The 22,257-nt window shown below is 43.8% G+C and overlaps 1 protein-coding gene across 1 annotated transcript in view; it reads left to right on the top strand.

Annotated features, from left to right (window-relative positions):
- The window catches only part of LOC119406149 (synaptotagmin-15), a 323,761-nt gene that overhangs the window by 278,445 nt on the left and 23,059 nt on the right, over nucleotides 1–22,257 (top strand). The window contains exon 8 of the mRNA XM_037672960.2: nucleotides 256–438. Coding sequence (XP_037528888.1) covers nucleotides 256–438 — 183 coding nt within the window. The remainder of the gene's footprint in view (nucleotides 1–255; nucleotides 439–22,257) is intronic.

The raw sequence follows: 22,257 nt of genomic DNA, 5'->3' as shown, positions 1-22,257 counted from the left end.
TTAGCTGTGGAAAAATAATTCCATCTCGACGTAGAGTTCTTGCGGAACTTATTTTTGGAAGATGGCGGAGTGCTTGAAGCGCTATAAAAAATCTGTATTGTCTAAAAAAACACTCCATGTATGTCTTTAAAGCAAGCGCGGGTCAGGTTGATTCTTCTATTATACTTCTCGAAAATAAATTTTGGACGCCGTAGGCGCCATGTGAGAGATAAAAGCAGCAACTTGACGAAGCTGCTGCCTTCTCTTTTATGACAGACACGCAGGTGAAGGTGACTTTCCTGCTGGAGAACAAAGTGGTCAAAAGCAAGAAGACGTCTGTGGTCAAGCGAACAACGGAACCCAAGTTTATGGAGTCATTTGCGTTCCGCCTGACACCTGCAGGGCTCAGTGCTGCCAGTGTCATTCTCAAGCTCACCTGCCTGGCACCACCATACAAAGGTCAGAACACTCTGGCATCAGTTTTTTTTTTTTTTTTACCAACGCTTGCAGTTTTTCATGACGACATGTACACACGTCGGCATGTGCTCTCGCATGTACTTACCGCTTTTGTGATTAAGTCGAGACCGTGTAGTACAGACCTTTATTAACTGTCTTTCTTTTCATAACTAAACACAGACGTTCGATTCGTCGATTGGGCAAGAAAGCGTGCAAGTAAGCAAAAACTGTTTCTATTTTTTCAGCTTTCATTGCTTTCTTTTTTTCGCCGCTTCTCCTCTCAGAAATCCGGTGCGTGTCAGTCATGCCTATCAAAAACACCCAACATCCTCTATACTGGTAAAACTTCGAGAACGTAAGAAAAAAAAAACGGAATACCTGCTTTCGTTATCACGCTTTCTTGCAACCTACTCGGCGCAGTGTTCTAGTGGTTATGGTGCTCGACTGCTGACCCGAAGGTCGCGGAATCGAATATCTGCCGCGGCGGCCGCTTTTCGATGGAGGCGAAATGCTAGAAGCCCGTGTACTTAGATTTAGGTGCACGCTAAAGAACACCATGCAGTTGGTCAAAATTTCCAGAGCCCTCCACTCATTTTTAAGTCTGTAACGTCAACGTTTCCGAAGTAAGAGTTGTTAGTTCGCGCTTCTGCTTCACAATCTTGTCTTGTCCTGTGTTTGTGTTGCAAAACAGCGCGTTGAGGAACACATGTAAAGTCAGCGTCAAATGTTTATAGACCACGAGACACAAGAAAAAGCTAAATATCCCTGCTTCTTCGGCAGGCAGCTTTGAATTTAGATTTCCGGCCTGTTATCAAGCGCACGCTAACAACATGTACTCTGTAGTTCGACCGAATACACTCACAAATTCCTGGGAAATTCACACTTTTCTGAGACCTGGTGGCCTCTAAACTTTTGACGCATATCGCGTGTGTATATATATATATATATATATATATATATATATATATATATATATATATATATATATATATATATATATATATATATATGTAAGTGTGTGTGTGTGTGTGTGTGTGTGTGTGAAGGATGTTTCAGTGAACATTTGAAAAAAGTTTAAAGGTCGCCTATGACGGAGAGTATAATTCCAGTTCATGACATTATGCACTCGGAGCGGCGGACATTACTTGCACAAGGAAATTGAAACGCATAATTGACTAATTAACAAAAAACCACTAATTATGTTTCAACTGAAAAACTTATAATCTCTATTGCAGATTACAAAGTGTAGACGTGGAGTTCGCAAGGCGGACCCACTTGGAACGATTTCTCAGGATGACACCAGTTTCGAGATAATTCTTGAACTTTACGGAGAAATGCACCTGCGTTCCAGTTACTCTCTTAACAAAACGTCGTTTTACTCGCTGAAGCACAAAATTAACTGTAACGCCAGTTCATATGTAATATGTACTCAGTGCACAGTCAACACATTCAACTGCCGATTTTCCGGACATGCTTGAACATTCGGACTGTTTCGCGGCACCGCCCACAAGTCCTATAGTGTCAATGTATACGAACGTCTAAAACTCGGACGCTGAAACTCTTGAAAGTCCGATATTTCGGACTTTCCTCTCAAAGTGTAGCTCATAAATGGCATCGATTGAAGCCACCACCGCTGCCTTGTCTATCGTATCGCAGGCTCAAACCAGCGCTTTCTTGAGTCTATCCTTTTGCGGCCGTAGCGGATTACAAAAGTACACTTTGCCGCAATGCCCAAGTGTCGTAGGGTGAAGCATACCAAGCATTTGAAGGGGTCACTGTCACGGCGCAGTGCGGCGGTGATAAGCACCGGAAATGCACGGAGGCGTTCTGGCGGCAGCCGGCAAACGCGCCTGCACGATTTAATCACTGATAAACCTATTATAATAGGCATGTTCAGCTAACTGTTCGGTAGTGTATATGTGGTCTCAGCAGTTGTAAGCGTACTGCACGCTTTTAATAGGCGACAACCAAAACGCGCCGCGCCGCGAAGCCGTTCGCTGCTGTCTAGAGGTTTTTAGCTTGTCCGTATACTATTCACGTTACCGTGTTACCGGAATACCGGATGAAATCCGTGCACGCGCAAGCCTTTACTGAAAGTAGATTCACGGAACGTAAACTACTCACCGGATACGTTTAAAGGGGTGATGCCATCAAATTTAGCGTTCTTTGTTGCAAGCATTTCTTATTGCTCAGGAAGCATGATACACGCTCCAAGATTCATAAATTATCGCTAAAAAATTTAATATCACCTTATTCATGTGAACGGTTTCGGTTTCTGGGCGCCGACTTGAACACTGATGTAACTGTGTAGGAATCTTGAACACGTGGATCCACAAAGTTGTGACGTACGCAGTGCTGCACCGCTCTTGCGCACACATGCGAGTGACCGTCTGGATGCCTTCAACACTCGCTAAAATTTTCTAATAAAGAATATTAGCGTGTACAGTATTCCTGTATACGCAGAGATGTTTCCGAAGTATCGGGTTACCGGACGATGGTATCGACATCTTGCGACGCTTCGTGCAACCACAATTATACGTGCGTTTCTTTGTTTTCGCTGATTGACCGTGGGGAAAAAAGTCTTTTTAAAGGCAACTCATTGGGAACTACGCCACAGCCGAAAATTTACACCAGCAGAGAAGTAGAACACATTGGGTATCTGCAGCAGCAATTCTGTGCTTCCCTGGTTCATCTTAGCGACACCAGGTGGCTCCACCTATCCGATCTCTCGCGTTTACGGCTACGGCAAGAAGCAAAGAAGTGCGCGAGCAAACTAAACTTTGCTAATGTCGCCTTCGCGGGTTCGCGTGACGATGCAAAGCACTTTTCAAAATGCGAGTAAGTTTGGCTGCTTCGGCAAAAAGCTCAGAAAAAAATGTGTAGTTTGCAGCCGATGCTATCTTGGCCTGTCAGGTGCAGCGGACTGGTGGGTCACTGCTCTTTGCACATCACTCTAATGTGGTCTGACGTCACTAAAGCTTTCGTTAGGCTTCCTACACAGTGACGTCGCTGTCAGTCGCGCTAGCGATGGGTCTGGATCGCGAGAACGAGAATTTAAGCACACTTTGGAAGCGAATTAAAATATATTCTAAACGTTTGCTGTGTCCAACACTTCGTGCTGAGTGTCCTTGCAGAGAGAGAAAGCCTACAGCAGGCTTTTTATAGCCTCAAAATTTAGTGACAACACCCCTTTAACGTTCACGGCTTTACCTCGCGAATTCACGGGACTTTAGAATCTAGGGACTTTAGCCGTTTGTGGCTACTCGCGAGATCCGCTTTACGATGACTCCAGCCGCCGAGCAAATACAAGCCGTAGTGCGAGCTCTAATTGCGACCACGTTTTTCTGAGTGGGGTTACCGTAGCCGTAAACGTGAGAGGCTGGACAGGTGGTGCCATCTGGCGGAGCCGATTTGAACCAGGCAAGCACAAAATTGTTACTGTAGAAACATAGAGCATTCGCATTCTCCGCTGGTGCTAATTCCTTGCAGCGGCGTTATTCCGAATGAGTTGCCTTTTTAATCTTTTTTCCCCTAAAAAATACTACGCGAAAACAAGCGTGTCTCTAAATATGGTTGCACGAAGCGTCACAAGATGTCGGTGCCATCGTCCGGTAACCCGGTATTCCTAGAACCCTTTGCATATACCAGAATACCATACACGTTAAAAACCTCTATTATGATTTTGTCGTGGTGGTGATTGAATCTTACCTAAATTAAATGTAGTTTTAAGTGCAGCTATCGTCATTTAGTTGTTTGTGCAAGTGTGAACGTATACTTTTACGTACGTACGTAAACGCTTACGTATGCGGAGCTAAAATTTTGCTAAAACATGCGTTCCGGTAACACGGTAAACGCAGTCCAGTATTCCGGTAACACGGCAACGATAGAAAGTATACGGGCAAGCTAAAAACGTCTTTCCTTTGTGCGAGACCGCTAAGTACGCCGCATAGACTCGTTGCTTTCAGGAACGAAAGCAACTCACCACCACTGCACCCTGTGCGGTCAGGAACGTAGTGGGCACGACGAACATGTACTCACAGTGAACGTGCGCTTAGGCACAGCAAGCGCCCCGGCAGTGACGGCGTGAGCGTAGTCGGCGACGTGCTGCACACAACTAGAACAATCGACTCCACACGGCATATGCTGCGTTTCAATGAAGCGAAGATATTCGTATAGCCCATTGTTTACGCGCGCACACACATCGGGGGAAGGCCGGACGAGTCGTCCGCTATCCCGCGATAGCCTTTGTGTTCTGCGTGATCGTTTCGAAAAGCTCCTTAACTGATACAGAACTGTTATTTTTTTTTTCGCGCTTCTCTGGTATCGGCGGCTCTCGTCAGGGCTCTCGTCACGAGAGGCACGTAGTTATGCGGAGTTCCCGGCAGGGACTGAACGTATTCCTAGAGCCTGTGCGAGCACCAAAATGCCTGATAAGTGTACTGGCAAGCCCTGAGAGCTTTTTTGGACGTGGTTGTGGCGATTTGACCGCCTGAGCGAAGTAAAAAGGCATGAATTCGTTTTTTTTTCAGACTGCCGGAACTTTCGGACAATTTCGTGGTCCCCAGCGAGTCCGAAAAATCGGACGTTGTCGAATATATTTGTTACCACTCCTTACACGTCCGTATACGCTCGTTGAAAACGAGGGCATCTACGCATTTTACAGAAATTACATTACTGAATGATCCAGCTTAAGACTATTTTAATATAGACAGCGCTGCAGCATTAGCTGTGCCTACATCTGTTACGCTATCATAGTGGCTAGCTGCAGGTATGAGTTGCACTTAAGAAACATGTTCCAGATGGTGTCGGAACACTGTGTTCCGTGGCCCTGTCAGTTCCATGTTCGACAGGCCTACTGACCAGAGTTGTAAAGCTGTACTCGCACCAGGTTAACCTCCCTGCCTCTTCCTTTTCATCTATTTCTCTCTCTCTCTGTACTTTTAGTTAACCGACAATGAATTTTACTTAAATGCTGCATCAATCAACATTTCCCCACTTTACGGACCTAATTTCGTTTAGCGCGGATTATGAATTGTTATGACTAGGCATAATTTAATTATTTGAGGAACACAAGACAAAAAAAAACGAGGCTCCACAGCGCCTACAAAATTGCACCATGTTGTATCAGATAGTCAGAATGACCGGATACTGATCGTGTACTAAAACTTACTTTTTGGCTGAAATTTCTCATGGAGACCGGGTGATGAGTGCTGTCCGGAAACTATGGCACTTAGCGCTCAATTTCTCACTTCGCGTCCCCGCCTCATCAAACAGTCATCTGCGCGCTGCCTTTTCTTTCTTGCTTTTCCTTCTAGATACGGTATACTCACTCTAAGCTGAAGATGTGTGCAAGTATGAGCACCCATAAAAATAGTTCTTCTGCAAAAAACGTGGCGCTTGCGTACTTCGTACAGTAAGCCGATCCTTAAAACGGGATAAAAATGCCGCTTTTTGTGCACAGAACCAGAAGACGTGCTAAAGGAAACAGCGTTGTGGAAGATTATTATTGCAAGCCTTCAAAGTAGTTGAAGCATGCATAATAACACCGCAACAAGCTGCGAAGTAAATGGCGATTAGCAGAGTGGTATATTGGGCAAGTTGGTGACGCTTGCCTGCAGCTCAAAAAAAAAAACCTGACGGCGCAGAAAGGGAATACAACACACAAGCGCTGATGCGGTGCTACCTTTTTTTCTTTTTTTTTTCTTGCGTCCCATCCTATTTGTTTGCGCTGTGGGCAAACATGTTTGATTAAATCAGCCTAATTTTACAGTTAGGAAACAATGGACACGAAGTAACTTCTGCGCTACACAATATAAAGTTTTTTTTTTAATGACCTCTAGCGACGATGTACCTATTTAGGTGCACGTTAAAGAACCCCAGGAGGTCGAAGTTTCCGGAGCCCTCTACTACGGCGCCTCTCATGATCATATTGTGGTTTTGGGACGTTAAACCCCAGATATTATTGTTTTTTATGACCTTTAAAACCTATAGACAAATATTAATTAAAGTTTGAGTTTGGTGACATATGGCTCACTTTTGTGTCGTTCACAAAATTTTGAGAATAAGAAACAGCTTTCTGTATTGAGAGGTATTTCCAAGCTCATATATTTATAGCACTAGTGTGGTGTAGTCGTGTCTGAGCAGCGCAAGGCTCACATCAGATCCCTCTAGTTCATTGCACTGCACGAGAAATGGGAGAGTGGTACAGTGACCATCATTCCACATCATTGGACATCGAGCAGACGACTGCCCAGACACGTAAGCTCGCATCGGGCGCCTGCTAGAAGAAAGAATAGGCTTTCCCCGTTCTCTAACGTACGATGCAGCAACCGGAGTAAGAGCACTAGCTTGCGAAACCGGATCTGCGCAAAGAAACAAGCCGCAAAGAAGTAGCGAAAAGAGTCTATCCAGAACTACAGAGACCGAAGAATAAACGACTCTGATAATCGAGTAGACGACACCGACAACCGAATACAAGCAGCAGCTTGCCACACGTTGCCTTCCGCAACCTGTTCGCAGATCTAGAAGAGCATAAACAATAAGCATGCAACATTGCAAAATAAACAGAGGAATAAATCCACAATCCTAATAAACCTGCACCACAACAGCCTGGGCCACAAAGTCCAGGACCACACCTGGGAACAACACACAACGTCGAACGCTAAAGATCTTTTAGCAATACCGCTCACATTCAGTAACATCTCGACGCCGTCTAGGAAGGGAGGCGAAATAACCGTGCAAGGAGTAGCGTCCTGCTGACCTACCATTCTTGCCGCAACCCATGCAAGTAAGCCTGACTGTAATTGAGCCATTACCAAAACAATGTTACTGGTCATATATATATATATATATATATGACGCCTTTGTTAACTGCTAGATTATTCTACGAATAAGGTACTCTTATTTGTAGAGCAAAAACAAACGCGAAAGAGAATGAAAATGACTGGATGCACTCAAATTTCACCGCAACATTCGTGAAGCCTTCAGCGAATGAGCAAAGGAAGGCAGTGATGACAATGTGAGGACACTAAGAGACACACGCAGCTCTCGGACTATATATACGCCTGGACAAACACTCACTGCCTCTGCAGTTCACGCAACGAACGCATTTTGAACTTTCTTAGTCACGCTGTCTCCAATGAAGTGCTTTAATTTGTTTAGTGCTGTGGCGTATTTTGTTAATGTTTCGTGTACGTTTTTTAGATGCCGCGCACTCTGCGTATAGCCTCAGTCTTCATCATTCACATCTCTTGCAGTACGACAGGCGAACCTTCAGGCAAAGCTCTCCAGTAGTCGACCATTAAAAAAAAAACATATCCTACACAGGTCTGTAAGCAAGAGAAATTGCAAAAGAAGTCTTGAAAACGCGCCCACAAGTCGAGAATTTGTGGAGCTGGCAGCTGACGTACATCTGCACATATCAACATGCGAAGAGACATAAGTAATAAATAATAAATTGAGACGTGGGCCACAGGCTAGAATCTTTATGATATTAAAATAAGACTCGGCGAAATAGGGCCAGATAAAGGCAGAAAAGAAATTCAATTAGGTGAAGTGTCGTACACTCTTTACGATTGATGCAAAACATTTGTTGCACTAGGAGATAATTTAATAAATTAGAATTCAATTTACGAAAATAATGAAACATATTTTAGAGCTGGTTTGCGCCACATTAACGTCAGAACACCTGTCGCACACGCACCCGAACACCTGTATTGTACTTTAAGGGGGCTGATTTTCGGACGAAATGTGATTGCTTTAAGTAAATTACTAATTAGCTTATACATTTTCTGTTTGTTTCATTAACGCAGTTTTATACTGTATTCGCTTTTTCAAGATGATCTTGACGACAAAGATCACGCAGATGGTGAAATTAAATTTACGAAAGAGCTCGAATCACCTTGAGAGAAAACATGGGTTTACTAGCCAGATAAATTCTTTGCGTTTAAAAAATGACAACGGTCCTCTTTTTCTGTGCGTGCTGAGTAATTACCTCCAAAATGAACATCAACCAACATGTCTAACCCGTCATGCTACTCTTAAATGCTTTCAGAAAGTTACAGCGACCTCAACCACGATGATTTTATTTCTGTCTCATCATTTCTCTTTTTTTTTCCACAAAGATTTAAAAGCCACAAGTCCTCTTTTTTGTAGCCTCACGTGGGCCATGGAAGAAGTATATTTCTTAGAGTAAATGGTCGACAGTCTGACAGCCCTAAGTCAGCTTTTAGACCTCGCAGTATCGTGTCATGAACACTCAAGACCTGGGTGGTTTACATCTTCACCAGCGTGACCACAATTACACCGACTACACTGCGGACTTAACCCATCGGTTTCTTGCGCAATAGGTCACGTGTATATGAGGCACCAAGCCACGAACGGCGCTTAATTTTACAAAATCTGTGTTTTTTCTCAACTCTAGCGAAATGGGCAGCTTAATTTTAGGGTCTACAAAGAATAAGTCTGAGCACTTGGATTTCTGGTCAGTCCACGTGGGTTTGCTTACCGGAGAAGGATATCTGTATCAGCACCAAACGGAGTTCCCTAGGGGTGACAGGTATATGTGATGTTTATTTATTTTCGAGTGTGTTTTGGTAGCATCGTTCGCTGCAGCACTTTCAAGAGCGCATAAACGATTTTTTTTTGCTTCGCTCTCACTGCTAGGCCGACAGTATAGCTCGCCTTGGCTCGGTATGACCGCGTGTATGGCCATGAATTGGTTCAGGCATGGCTCGGCATAATGTCCGAGCAGCCTTGAAACCGAATCAACGGGCAGGGAGTCTTTACCATTTGACCTTTTCGCCATGGTCGGCTGGCGCAAGCGTGCATATAGTACTGGCATATAGTACTAGACTGTCATAAACTACAATGGGTTTCAGTGTGACTCATTTCGTGCACCATGCCACAATGGGTTTCACCGAGCTATGGCACCTGCAACGCAGGTGCAGAGGTTTGGCGGCAGTGCGCTGCGATGCAATTTTAACGAGTATAGAGTCTGTGGATCTAATGGTCAGTTTTACGAACGCCTATAGCATCTTCCGTCTGCGAAGAGGCAATCGAACGCGTCTTATGTTATTGTTCTGTTTACGACGATGCGCACCGCCTTCTCGGTACTACCTTGAAACAGGCTGTCAGAGACAGCAAAGATTTTAGGTCCGCCCCATCATGCGTAGACGGCTCACAAAGCAACGCAAGCATTGTTACGCTTTCTGGAATACACGAGCCTCATTTGTTTATCGACTGTATGCGTGATTCGCAGGCCCGCGTGTTCGCGATGCTGTCTCTCTTTCCCCCGCTCCTTTCTTTTTCTTTCGTTGTTGCATCGCCCTGTGGAGGGTAATAAACCAGGAGGGGCTACCCTACATTTTCTCTCTCGCTATCTTGCACGGTTCCCTGGAGTCCTTGAAGTTGCACAGGATATCTGGAAGAGAAATAGATCAAAAGAAAATGCCGGGAAGTTAACCTGGTACGAGTGACCGGTTTGCTACCCTGCACACGATATAGGGAAATAGGGGTAGGAAAGAGGACAGAGGGAGAGGCAAAATGAAAGCGAAGAAACACACACACACACGTGCACACACGCGCAAGACGTTCCGATTGAGAGACCGGTTGAAGGCAGAAAGCACAGTAGCGCTTGCACAGCCTTCTTCTGTGACGTTTAGGTCCGGTCGATGGCGCAGGATGCTTTCTTCCGAAATAGTTCGGTCGTCCAGTTTATCAAGCGCGTTGCAAAGCGACTGTCTCTGTGAACAGTACTGTGGGCAGTCACACGGAACATGTTGAATAGTTTAATCACCGCCGCAGTGGTCGCATGATGCAGTGTCGGTCATTCCTATGCGGAACGCGTACGCGTGGGTAAACGCGACACCCAACCATAACCTACACAAAAAGGTAGCGTCACCTCGGCGAAGTCCGCTGTTTGTTTTTATTGAGTTGTTTATTTTTATTGTCGTTTCGTTTTAATTTGTCGTTTCGTGAACATGATAGGACATATTTACAACCTAGAAATTGAGGCGGTACATGCTGTGCTTTTGCAGCCATAGCGCGCTGAAAAGTACAAAAAAAGGATAATACGTAAATAAATAAAAATAAACAGCTCAGTACACTTCAGGAATGTTGAAATCGCTACAGCGCATCAGCTACCACGTACATCAGTAGTGTCGTCGACTGCCCGGCAGTCCTCTACTCAGCAGCCTATCTGAGCACGCATGCGCTTCTTGTACTCCCCTGAGATTTATGACTCAGTTTCACAACTCAAAGCGAGCGTTTAGCGCTGTCTGAACAAGCACAAGAAAATAGATAAGCTATAAGCGGAACGTTCGGAGTATGAAAGATTTTGTTAACGCCTTGGTCATGAGCTTTATGCCAGAAGAAACTCTCTCCGTCTTGGAAACTGCTTCAGCCTCTTCAAACAGATCGGCATAAAATGTAATGATGCGTCTGTGTCTGTCAAAAATTTTGTTCCTGATAAAATGCTGCTGCTGAAGAACTAAACTCAACAAAAATTTCTCTTCTGAAGATGGCGGTGAAGGGTAAACGTCATTTTCGGACGTCCTGCACCAGGCACTAGCAGGTGGAGATCGTGGGTGCCGTCTTCGGGACACTTTTTGTGTGGACCCGGTCTTCCTTCAATGTCTCTCTCGCGTCCTGTATGCATTAGGCTGAATAAACTGTTGCATGCGAAAACCCGACTCCAGTGAGCATCTAGACGAACTTTTCCCTATAATTGTTTTCGCCAGGAACAATGCTACGACGAGTACAAGCATGCATATGTACAAATTTGCACTTTAAGGCAACTCTTCTTTTTTGTGAAAATTTGATGTTTCGCGAACACGAGAGAACATAGTTAAGGCCTAAAAATTATGATAATGGCAACTATAGCTACATGCTCGTTCATTTAGGTGACTGAGCGTGAACGTCAATTTGGACACTTTGGCGGCTTTCTGACTCCGATCTCACAGAAATAACGCGACATGTTTTTACAGATTAAGTTAGAGCACGCATTGGGCTTTCATACTGGGGAGTTTAAAGAAAATCGAAGATGACTTTCTTGTTTAATTGCATTCCATAGTACTGCATTTTTGGAGACATGCCTTCACTTATGCATTTTTGGTTTGCGTTTGACATTTTTCTCGGCCATTATATTTAACACAATTGTTAAACAGATGTGTGGCAACACTCTGGCAAATTTCAGAAGTTCTGAGTATTATAGACTCGAAGCAAAAAATCTCAAACTACAGCATTATTGAGTAATGTGCCATATTTGCGATTTTCTTCATGAAGTAATGGCAAGAAAATTGCAAGATAACAAGTTTTGTGAGCACACGTCACTCATACTTTTCCGAGAAAAATTTTGAATCTCAGAGCTAGAGTAGTTATTTTGTAGGACCTCGTCAAAATCCCATTTTCGCGCTATTCGCAAAAACTGGTTCTGCTGAGTGGAGACTTCCGAATTTTTTCCGACTAAGGCATAATTTTTTTCCGCAAAAGTAAGAATGGTTTCGTGTCCCTGGGGACTCGAACAACGAAATATATTTTTTCGACGAAATTAAAGGGGATCCGCGGAGATGCACCGACGTTCTTATCTGAACACACCGAACAGAATACACCAATTCGGGTATACAAATGGTTAATGAAACTAAGTATATGGATATACGTTACATATCTACATTCAAGTGTAGCGAACTCTCTTGCTCCGTACAGTTCAGGCAAGCGAGAGCTCCACGATAGAATACCGTGGAACATTCGCCGGCGCCATCACGCGGGTGGATTGAAAACCCAAGAGACCGACGCTTCGCAGGGAAGCCCTCAGAGGGCATGCGCGGGCGCTTAAGCTAAAACTTGCTCATATTTGTTCGGAAGTTTTTTAAAGCCAACTGCAGGCTATCTCATTCACCGACGATCACGTATTGCTTGTCTCGACAAAGCCGAAACGGTCTGAACAAAGCAACACGCGCAATTGCGACGAATACGGCAAGGTGAAAGCAAACGTAACGTCAATCACTAGAGCAACATATCGAATTCGGCCGCTTGGTACATACTGGAACTGACTTTCCCCTCTACTTCGTGTCTGTTTCTTTCTCTCTTGAAGAGGGAAGCTAGCATGACGGTGAGAATATAGCTGCTTGCATCGTTCTCCAGGGAGAAACAAATGAGTGAAAAACCATGCGTCGTATGCCATCAGAAAAGCGAGCCGCTGCCCAAACATGAAGTAGTGTTCACTGCAACTCGCCAACCAGAAAATCCGGACGAACCAGGCGAACGATATGACATTTAATATGGAGTGAAATAGGATAATGTTACTGGTTAGATTAATGCCTTTAAGTGGCACCATCTGCTCCTCATCTGAAGGTAAATTAAGTTAAACTCTGAAAAGCACAAAAAGGTGAAATAAAAAGTACTGATCACCGTTAAAGCGCAGGAATGCAGAAGTTGTTCGCACTAAAATCCAGGAAACCAGAGCAGATAGCACGAGAGCATGCACGACCATTCACGGATATGCCAAAGCACGCGCAATTAAATAAGTACCTGAAATAATTCTTGCGTAAAAATACACAGCTGATGGTTTTGCTGAGGAAGTGGCCAAAATTACACGGCATGCCATATAAATATATGTACTTATGCGCTATGCTGTGTAAATTGGCCCGATCCTCTGCAGTAACGTTTAACGTAAATTTGACTGGTAAATAATAATTTAACGCACCAGAAAACGCACTCATTTGTGTACCTTTGTTTGTGGTACAAATGATATAGATTACGTAAATTCGTCGCGAATTAAGCATCGCACAAAACACTCAGATTTGGGTGCGGGATTGTGCGGATGTGCGGAAACATTTAGGCCCTTGGGGACCGCGTTTGTTCGACACACTGACAGGGGTTCCATCCAGGTTTCCACAGTTTGAACACATCAGGGCTTTTTGTTATGAATGGAGGCAATGGAAGCAACTGCCAAAGTTGGCACTAGCCTGATTTTACCAACGTTCATAAATTTAATAAATGCCGTACATGCTTACTCAGACTGGACATTTCTTAAAAATTTATATTGTACCCATGCAGCGTAACCTCCACCGCCCGAAGTATTTTACGAATAATTAAAGCTTATTACTAAATACAGTTTTTCACCTTCTTTTCTTTTTTGTCACATTTTGCTTGCTTTGATTGCTAAGCGACAAGGCGTAGCTGGTGCCACACTAAAGGCGCGAACCTCTCCTATTCGTCATTTCAATATAACAAATAGCTAAGTGAACGAGACGCCTAACAAAATAATTATCATATCAAAGGCATCCAAACATTTTCATCTATTTGAGCCAAAATGTGCGAAGCGAGGTAACCAAGACAGTGACAGTAAACGTCGTCCCAGATGTGCTTTCAGTTTTGTGTTTCGGCTTCGCTAAGGCGAGAACTGTTGCCTCCATTTTTTTACCTCGTCGCCATATCACACCTCGCCAGACGGCAAATTTAAACGAAAGGTCACGTCATTTCAGCCTTTTGAATAGCCAGACCATGACAGCAAGAAGAAAACGCACGGCGGGCTTACATTGTATCGCGAGAAGATTGAAAGCTTTGAAGTAAAAAGAAACAAATATACGCAATTCCTTAGATAGACCGACGCCACCCCCGCTGGCGTGCTTTTTTTTTCGAAACTCTGAAGCTATGTGAACGCCTAAAGTAAGTATGCCAAATGTCGACACGTGAACACAATTGGCATGCATTTCTTTTTCCTTTAACGAAGGGCTTCCAATTTCGATTTACTTTTCAGGTTTCCTTCTCGAAGGCAGGCTTAGGGAAATTAGATGGTCTCAATTTTCCCTTTTCCGTCTGACATTTCTTACGGTACCAGTGCGCTGTAGCCGACGTAAATATTGTGACAGGTTGGAGCTAAATACGGCAAAAGATATTTCTGTGTAAAAAAAAAAAAATAAATGATATAGGAAGTCATCTTCGTATGCGCGTAAGGAAGTATAGATTATCTGCCATGCAAAGCTGTAACTAAACTTCCAGCAGCTCCACAATGCAGCTTGGTACTGTTTGCGCAATATTGCGACTAGATAAGATTGCTCGGCTTATTTTTTTTTTTTTGTATTTATGACTGCTATGCATTCATGAAACACTTAAATATTTCATGCGACGCTTTCGTGCTTTTGTTAATAAGACAGGGTTGTTATGGGGTTTTAACAAACATACAATCTTACAGCACTTCCATGGCAGCCCACACGTGAGGCTGAAACAAGCTTGAAATGTTTGAGATTTTCGGCTGAGGCGCGCAAAACTTGTTACTGCTCAGAAATTTCTAGGTGGCACTCGCATCACCCTGTAGCACAAAAAATGTAAACAATGAATGCTATTATAATTTATGAGCAACTCAAAGATCCTAACAAGGCAAACCAAACTCAACGCCGAATAGTAATAATTCAGTGAATATCGGGACACTGCAATATTTAAGCAAGACAGCCGATGTGTATGCATTTAGTCCACGTAGTATATATAAGACTTGCATCAACGAATGAGGACTTTAATGTGCATATAGATAGTTCTTAGTGGCATGGACAAATGTCAAGTTAAACAGCTGTATTGACGTTTTTTTTTTTCATTCAGTTCATTGTTTTGTAATTTTGCCCGTGCATGTATCTGTGGGATGCGGAGTCGGTGAAGGACGGATCCCAACATAAAACGAAAGGATGTTTATTAACGTAGTAGCAGCAGAAGGCAAGCATGCCGATGCTGCGCTTCGGAAGGTTAGAGAAACAAAAACAGGAAACCAAGCTTGGTAGCTTGGGTTATATAGCCAGCGGTGGTGACGTAAGCCTCCGGTGAAACTGCGTGGCGCTGTCTTTTATCGGAAGCGTGTTGCAGCAAGTAGCTGTGTCACGCCGGGCTAATCAGTGACGAGACGGAGGCTGCGTAGGTCTGTGCGCAGCGGTCGCCACATATCTATCGATTTTAATAATGTTGTTGTGTTTTTTTTTCTTGCTGTATAACTAAGAAATTGAGTAGCCAATGATAAAACACTCCTATATGTGACGTCTCCACAGAGACACATCTATGACAAAACTGTGCAGAAAGAACCGCACCAAGTTTAAACAAGCAAAGTGTTATTTAAAAAGCGATTTGGTATATAAATGGAGAAAAGGAAACTGTATATGTAACTGAAGCACCTTTTCAAGAGCTAACGAGTAGGCGGTGCCCTATGCGTGCGCCAACATCTTCTGCTAATATTACAATAACTAAAATACCTTACAATAAAAGCTAGACGTTTGTTTGTTAAATCATCAGTTAATACATCAACTCCGGTACGTCAGCGTGAAGTGACAGACAGACCATGTGGCATCTGGACCGTTTTTACACAGAAATCTATTTCCTACTTCTTAGGTTCAGTGGTCGACTTACAACATGGTCCATTACGCAGAAAAGAAGTTAATTCTGCTGCTAATTCCAAACGCGTGGGTTTAACTTCAAGCGACGATAACCACATGTCGATTGTTTGTGTACTTAGGTTTAGGTGCATGTTAAAGAACAGCAAGTGGCCATATTTAATTTAGACTCCGCACAACAGCGCGGCTTATAATTATGTAATGGTTATAGCACCGAAAACCTATTTTAACGCGATAGCGTTAAAGAGCTCGTATCGCAGAAATTCCGCCGTCGGCGTCGGCACCGTTGGTTGTGAGCGAAAAATCATCATCTTGTCCGTGACCGAAAAATCGAAAAAGCTGCAAATAAAATAAATAATAAAAATGTTGGCTCCGAGTGAGAATCGAACCCAGGCCGTCTGCGTGGCAAGCAGGTGTTCTACCACACAGCCACGCCTCTCCTTGGAGCTGCGCTGAAAGTAACTTTGATGCTTCCCAAAAATACGCGTCATGTATACAGGTGTCACAGTACGAGATGTAATATGGCAGTAATATTGCGTGGTACAAGCGTACATTGCCATCGGGCATCACATCACGTCAATATCATAACGACTTCGTGGTTTAAAGACAGCCACCCATTACAAAATGCACACAAATTACTACGCGTATTTCCTTAAGACCACGTAGTGGGTGCATCGCAGCTTCGAAAAAGGTTCTCGCGCATAATTGCTCCTGGTTTAAAGCATGCTACCCATTACAAAAGGCACACACCTTATTGCGCGCATTCTGTTAAACACTCGTAGTGTGCGAAGTGCGCACTAGGGGCAGGATATTGCTATCGCGTTCAACTCTTAAAGGCGAAGCTTAAGCGTCCCCCAATTTTTTTTGATCAATTCTAAGATAGTATCTTGCTTAAATTTCAGAATTTATCCAAAAAAATATAATATAGCTCAGTCGAAAAAATTCACAGCATATCCACGGAGTGAATGATGATGAGTGGGCGAAGCTGCGGAGGTTCATCGGTAAACCGTGAATCTTCCGTGAATTCTGCCCAGTACATCATCACCGACGTGAGATCGGGCGCGTTTATACTAAAGGTTCGATTTGTTATGACGACTTGCAGCTCACTTTAATTTTACATGTACGCTGTGAATTTTCATTGTTTAGAAAACCATTGCTTTAGAAAACATCTGGCGTCTTTCGTTAAGCAGCTGGCGTCTTTTCGTTTTGCTTTTACAAAACATCTGGCGTCTTTCGTTGGTTTATTTCATCAATCAACGGCGTTTTGAACAAAATTTTTATTGTTTAATCACGCACAGGAGAAATCTCACCAGGCACTACCTTGGAGGTAAACAATGGCTGCTAATGGGAATGAGAGACAGAATAAGTCGGCTTTTAGCGAACACTTACACTTCTACTTCTACTAACGTTTCCTACTGGAACATGCCAATGGCTGCTAATGGGGAATGAGAGACAGAAGAATTCGGCTTTTAGTTAACGCGCACGCTGCGAATTTTTTATTGTTCAACAACGCACAGGAAAAATCTCCCACCGGCACCACCACGGAGGTCAAAGCGTAAGACTGGTTACGCACTACGACTACTACTACGACTACGAGGGACGAACGGGTGCCGCCTTAAGGAGCTTCGCCCCTAAAATAATCACTTCGCCTTAATAAGAAGCCTAACAAAGATGGGCTATCACAGCGTCCCCTCCGTGGCGTCACTATTTGCCGTTACCATTAAACTGTGTGAGATGTAAACATTCTAGCACAGCGCTTCCTTATTAGCCGCACCGTTTGCTGCTGTCAATGTAATGTCCCGGCAAGCTGCGCAAGTGATGGAGATTAGGTGCACCTACGAAGGCTACGCAGTAACGCCGCATCCGCTCGCCTCACGTACGAAAGCAAGAGGTGAATATAAAGACTCTCCCCGCAAAAATTAAAGCAAGTTACAGCGTGGAAGAATGTTCGGTGGTGCACGCGGATCTTGAAAGTTGTGCGCAGTCGAGCGCGCGAACGGATCGTATACGTTGATCACCTACACCGATTTCTTCAGTTTGGAGCAGACAAAAATATTCATAACCAATCAGCGAAACTTTTCAGAAGTGCACCATGGGGGATCGTTTATTGCTGTACACAAATTTGCGCTTATAAATGGCCATCTACAGCGGGGCTTTTCTTTTCTTTCTTCTTTTTTTTACGTGGGTGAGTTAACGCTGAGATGTCGAGACAGCATGTTTCGCGTAGAATAAAGAAAAGGACAGAAAAAAATCGCCGCCCAAGGACCCCGTGCAGATGGTTAACGAGCGAAGCTGAAATGTGCCGCCCCGTCGTTTATCACTTTGTTAATCCCGACGGTTCATAAAAGTCTTTCTCGATTACTGGCTACGTCTGTGCAGACTCCTTAATTGGAGTTTGCCACCCGTGTATTTCCTTCTTAATTCTCAGTGGAACAGTGGTGAGTACTGGTATATGGCTGATTACTGTGGCACAGGCGCGCTAGGAGTTTGTGCGCACATAGGACGGACGAATTTCGGTTTCGCCTAACCAATATACAGCTTGGCTGTAAAAATGCTTCTGTACGAAATGTATTCATTTTATTTCAAAAGGCTATTATTAAGCGTTATGCTCTCCATCGCATAAAATTCAGCATTCTTTATATAATTATGAAGTTGTTGCCCAGCAGTGCGCAGCACGGAATATACAGGGTGTTTCAGCTAAAAAGCACCAAGTATTAAAAAATTAAGCATAGGCGCTACGCCTCTCCAATTAGCGCAATAGTGTTCAGAGCCATATAAAGGACGTCAGAATATTTTTACCAATCCGCCAAGCTCGGCAATTAACAAAAATTGCCTAGTGAACTTTTCAAATAGTAACTTTAGAGAAAAGTTTTCAATAGAAAAGTTGTAGCGCTTCATCAGAAACGTCAAATTTTTCAATCTGTGTTAAGATAACTCCTTTGCTTAATTTTTTTCCGACCTTTCTTTAAAGCGCGCAAGTTTTAAAAAATACCACGTGACTGCCGCCAAAAGCGCGGCGTTTCTAGTGCCCTCAAATGTAAGTTGAACGAATTATCAAAGGCTGCTCCGCGCACGAAGATTGATTTAGCAGGCTACCGGTGACTGCGATGGACGTCAAGCGACAAAATGAGCATATCGTTTCAACAACGAAAAAATTCTTCAACGAAAAATCGGCAGCCAAGGAGCAAACGCTACATGAGATCGTAGACAGCATTTGGTGCAGCATGGGTATTTTTTCTTTTCTTTTCGCACCAATGAAGAAACATATTGGAAGGGGTGAGGGTGACAGCGTGACGAAGGACCGAGATAAAAGATGCACTCACACGGGACGGCCGCTCTTTCGTAGATTTTTTTTTTTTTCTGATGGTACGCCTCTCTCGTCATTTAGCGTCCATCGCAGTCACCGGTAGCCTGCGCAGTCGACCTTCGTGCGCGGAGCAGCCTTTGATAATTCGTTCAACTTACATTTGAGGGCACTAGAAACGCCGCGCTTTTGGCGGCAGTCACGTGGTACACTGTAAACCACTTTACACCCGTATGGGTGTAACTTGGTGTCTATAACTCACACCCCTACACCCCAAAAAATAGGTGTACCAAGCAGGATTACACCTATACAATGGGTGTAATTTCAAACTTTCACCCAATGGGTGTGGTTGGGTGTAAAAGCATATTACACCCAAATGAAAAAAAGGGTGTAGGGTGTTTATGCACAATTACACCCAAACACCCAGGCAAAAATTTCCATAATTCGAGTGGTTCCCCCCTCCCAGTTGGCTCCCATTGAAACGCTAGAAAGCTTACCCTTTAGCCAGTCCTTTCAAGGGCGCATGACCTATTATAGTGGCTCCTGCCACAGAAGGAAAATGCTGGCAGCAGCACTGATTTTATGGTGCATATGAAGCACGGCATATATGGCCCTTACATATACAGTGCAATCGTGACTGAATACAAAGTCATTACCTAAAATGTGTTGACACACATTGCAAGATGTTCACACAGTTATCCAATAGTACAAAATAAAGTCAAGCTTTTATAAACACAAAGCTCGTACATCCGAGACAAATTCTACGGTATTCAATGACCTTTCTCGAGTGTGCGGAGCGGCATCGCATATGCCGCCAAACAAGGAGCACAAATGACATGGAGCACAAATGACCAAGGCGTTTGTGTCAAAATATGAAGCAAGGGGTTATTTCCACTTCATAATGAGGAATTCAATTTAACACGCTTCATTGTAACACAGGCGTACAGTGCAGTATGGGTCTTAGAACAAGCTACACCCGTGCGAGTGGGGTGTAATAGATGAAACCGCCCTCGAAAAGGTAGCAGTTACAGGGAGAAGCACAAATGAACCTTCTTCCCTGTCAGCCCCCTGGGGGCACTACAGACACCTGGTCCCTTCGGGCGCACCCCAGAATGAATTTTCCCGCTGTAGTTGCCCTTCCCAAGAAGGGAAATATTGGTGCCACTTCTTATACCTGCACTTATGCAGTTGATAAAATAAGGTGCCATCGTCTTAAATGGGCTGCATAACATCAGTGTATCTGTTTGAAATCAACTGGAACACACAAGGTACGGTCTGGTCGTTCTCCTGTTAAAGAGATAGTTCAGAAATGTGCAATTCCTTGATGAGAAAATGGATTGATAAAGTTTCAAAATTCCAGCAGTGCCCACACCATTGTGCCTGTTGTCGACTTTCTTAGTAGGATAAACACTGTCATCACACAGCTGTAGCTAATACACGAGCAGGGTATCAATGCTCCGTGACAACTCACGCAACATTTTAAGGACTCAGAATGTCGTTTTCCACAGCAGGCCTCCATATTATCTCTTTTCTGGGAAAGTACATGAGTGAAGTAGAAAACTGTGCACATTGCTGGAATTATGAAATATTTCCCACTTTCTCAAAAGCAATGGATTGTGGCTCCAACACAAAAAAAGTGAGCAATTGGGCCATGACGCGCACGTTGCAGCGCATGCTGAATGCGGTAATATGCAGGAAATGCATGGGATTAGAGACGTTATGACCACGACAGCCCTGCAGAAGCATTACCTACATAACAACAGTTCAATCAAATTTTACACGGGCATGTTCAGACAAATTTAAAGATTATCCCTTTCCAAGCAAAGACAACAGAATCATTGGTAATTGAATAAAACGAGTATTTATTTCCTTTAAAAATATTGACAAAACCTAAAGCTTGTCATATAGCTCAAATATAAATTTTAAAACAATATTCGATGCAATGATTTCACTGACAAGTACTGGCAGTTTTGTTAAGCAAAAGTTTCAATAGCAAAGATCCCAATTATTAAAACTACTGCAAAAAAGTCACAAATTCCTTTGAATATAAAAACTAAGCCAATAACCACAAAGTGGAATGACCTGTGAGAACATGTTGAAATCGGCAGAGACAATATGGCTTGTATTAAAATGTCATGTAAGGAGGAAGAAGAACAACATGCCGCAGTGGGACACCACCTCAGCTGGGAGAGCCAAGCGCGAGCTGTTGGTGCCAGCGCTGCGATTCTTGCGTCGGTTGTCGCCGCCCGCTTTCACCGTCCGTAGGCATCCTGCCCAAGTGCTACTTGCGCCAATAAACCCCGTATCAGTCACAAGAAAATGAGCAAGAAATTGAAATGAAATACTAGTACCGCCATAATATTCGTTTCTGTATAATGTAAAACAAATAACTACTCGTTACCATATGAAAATATAACTTTATGGCTTAAGCTCGAGTTAATCACAGGTGGCGACATACTTTAAGCAGAAGCTAAGGCCTATTTTCTAGGCTTTCTTGAAAATGTTCAGGAGCTTTACTACTTGTGTCCTCGGAGTCATTACCCACTGGGCAAGAAGGAGCCATTCAACAGCGACGAGAACGTTGAACGCCTTGTGATGGCAGTCGATATTTAACAGCCAATGTGCTGCCATGAGTGCAGCTACTCATTCTTCGGCATTGGACCCACTGAAGAGCAGTTCTTTGTCCACATGGAGGAAAAGCTTGCTTGCATAGGGAAGATCGGGGCCATCGTACACAATGCAAGGTGTTATTGGAACGCTCGCTCCCTGCATGATAAAAAATAAAAAGATCATTGTCTGGAATGCGCTACGCAGACTTCAATTATTTGTTTCAGTAAATAACAGTTTCTGTACCGTGTACTATCGTGAGTAATATGAGCTCGAACATGAGAGCACGTGTAAAATAGCCTTGAAACTGAGATAGGGTGATACGTGGATGGCGCTGCCGAAACTGGAGGGGAGAGGTGGGGTGCTGTTCCGCTGACTGTTGGTACTCCCGCCTCGCTAGCGTTGCTGCGAGGTGTCGATCGGCTGATTGCGTGCCAATGACCGCTAGCAATGATAACAAAATAAATAAATGAGGCGCAGCAAAATCCTCAGCCGACACCACCGAGATACCGATGCGCAAGCATGGCCTGCGCATCGTGG

The sequence above is a fragment of the Rhipicephalus sanguineus genome, chromosome 1 (assembly GCF_013339695.2).
Source record: "Rhipicephalus sanguineus isolate Rsan-2018 chromosome 1, BIME_Rsan_1.4, whole genome shotgun sequence".
NCBI classification, from domain to species: Eukaryota; Metazoa; Arthropoda; class Arachnida; order Ixodida; family Ixodidae; genus Rhipicephalus; species Rhipicephalus sanguineus.
Note: the sequence above shows the minus strand (reverse complement) of the source record. Positions and strands in the feature narration are given on the sequence as shown.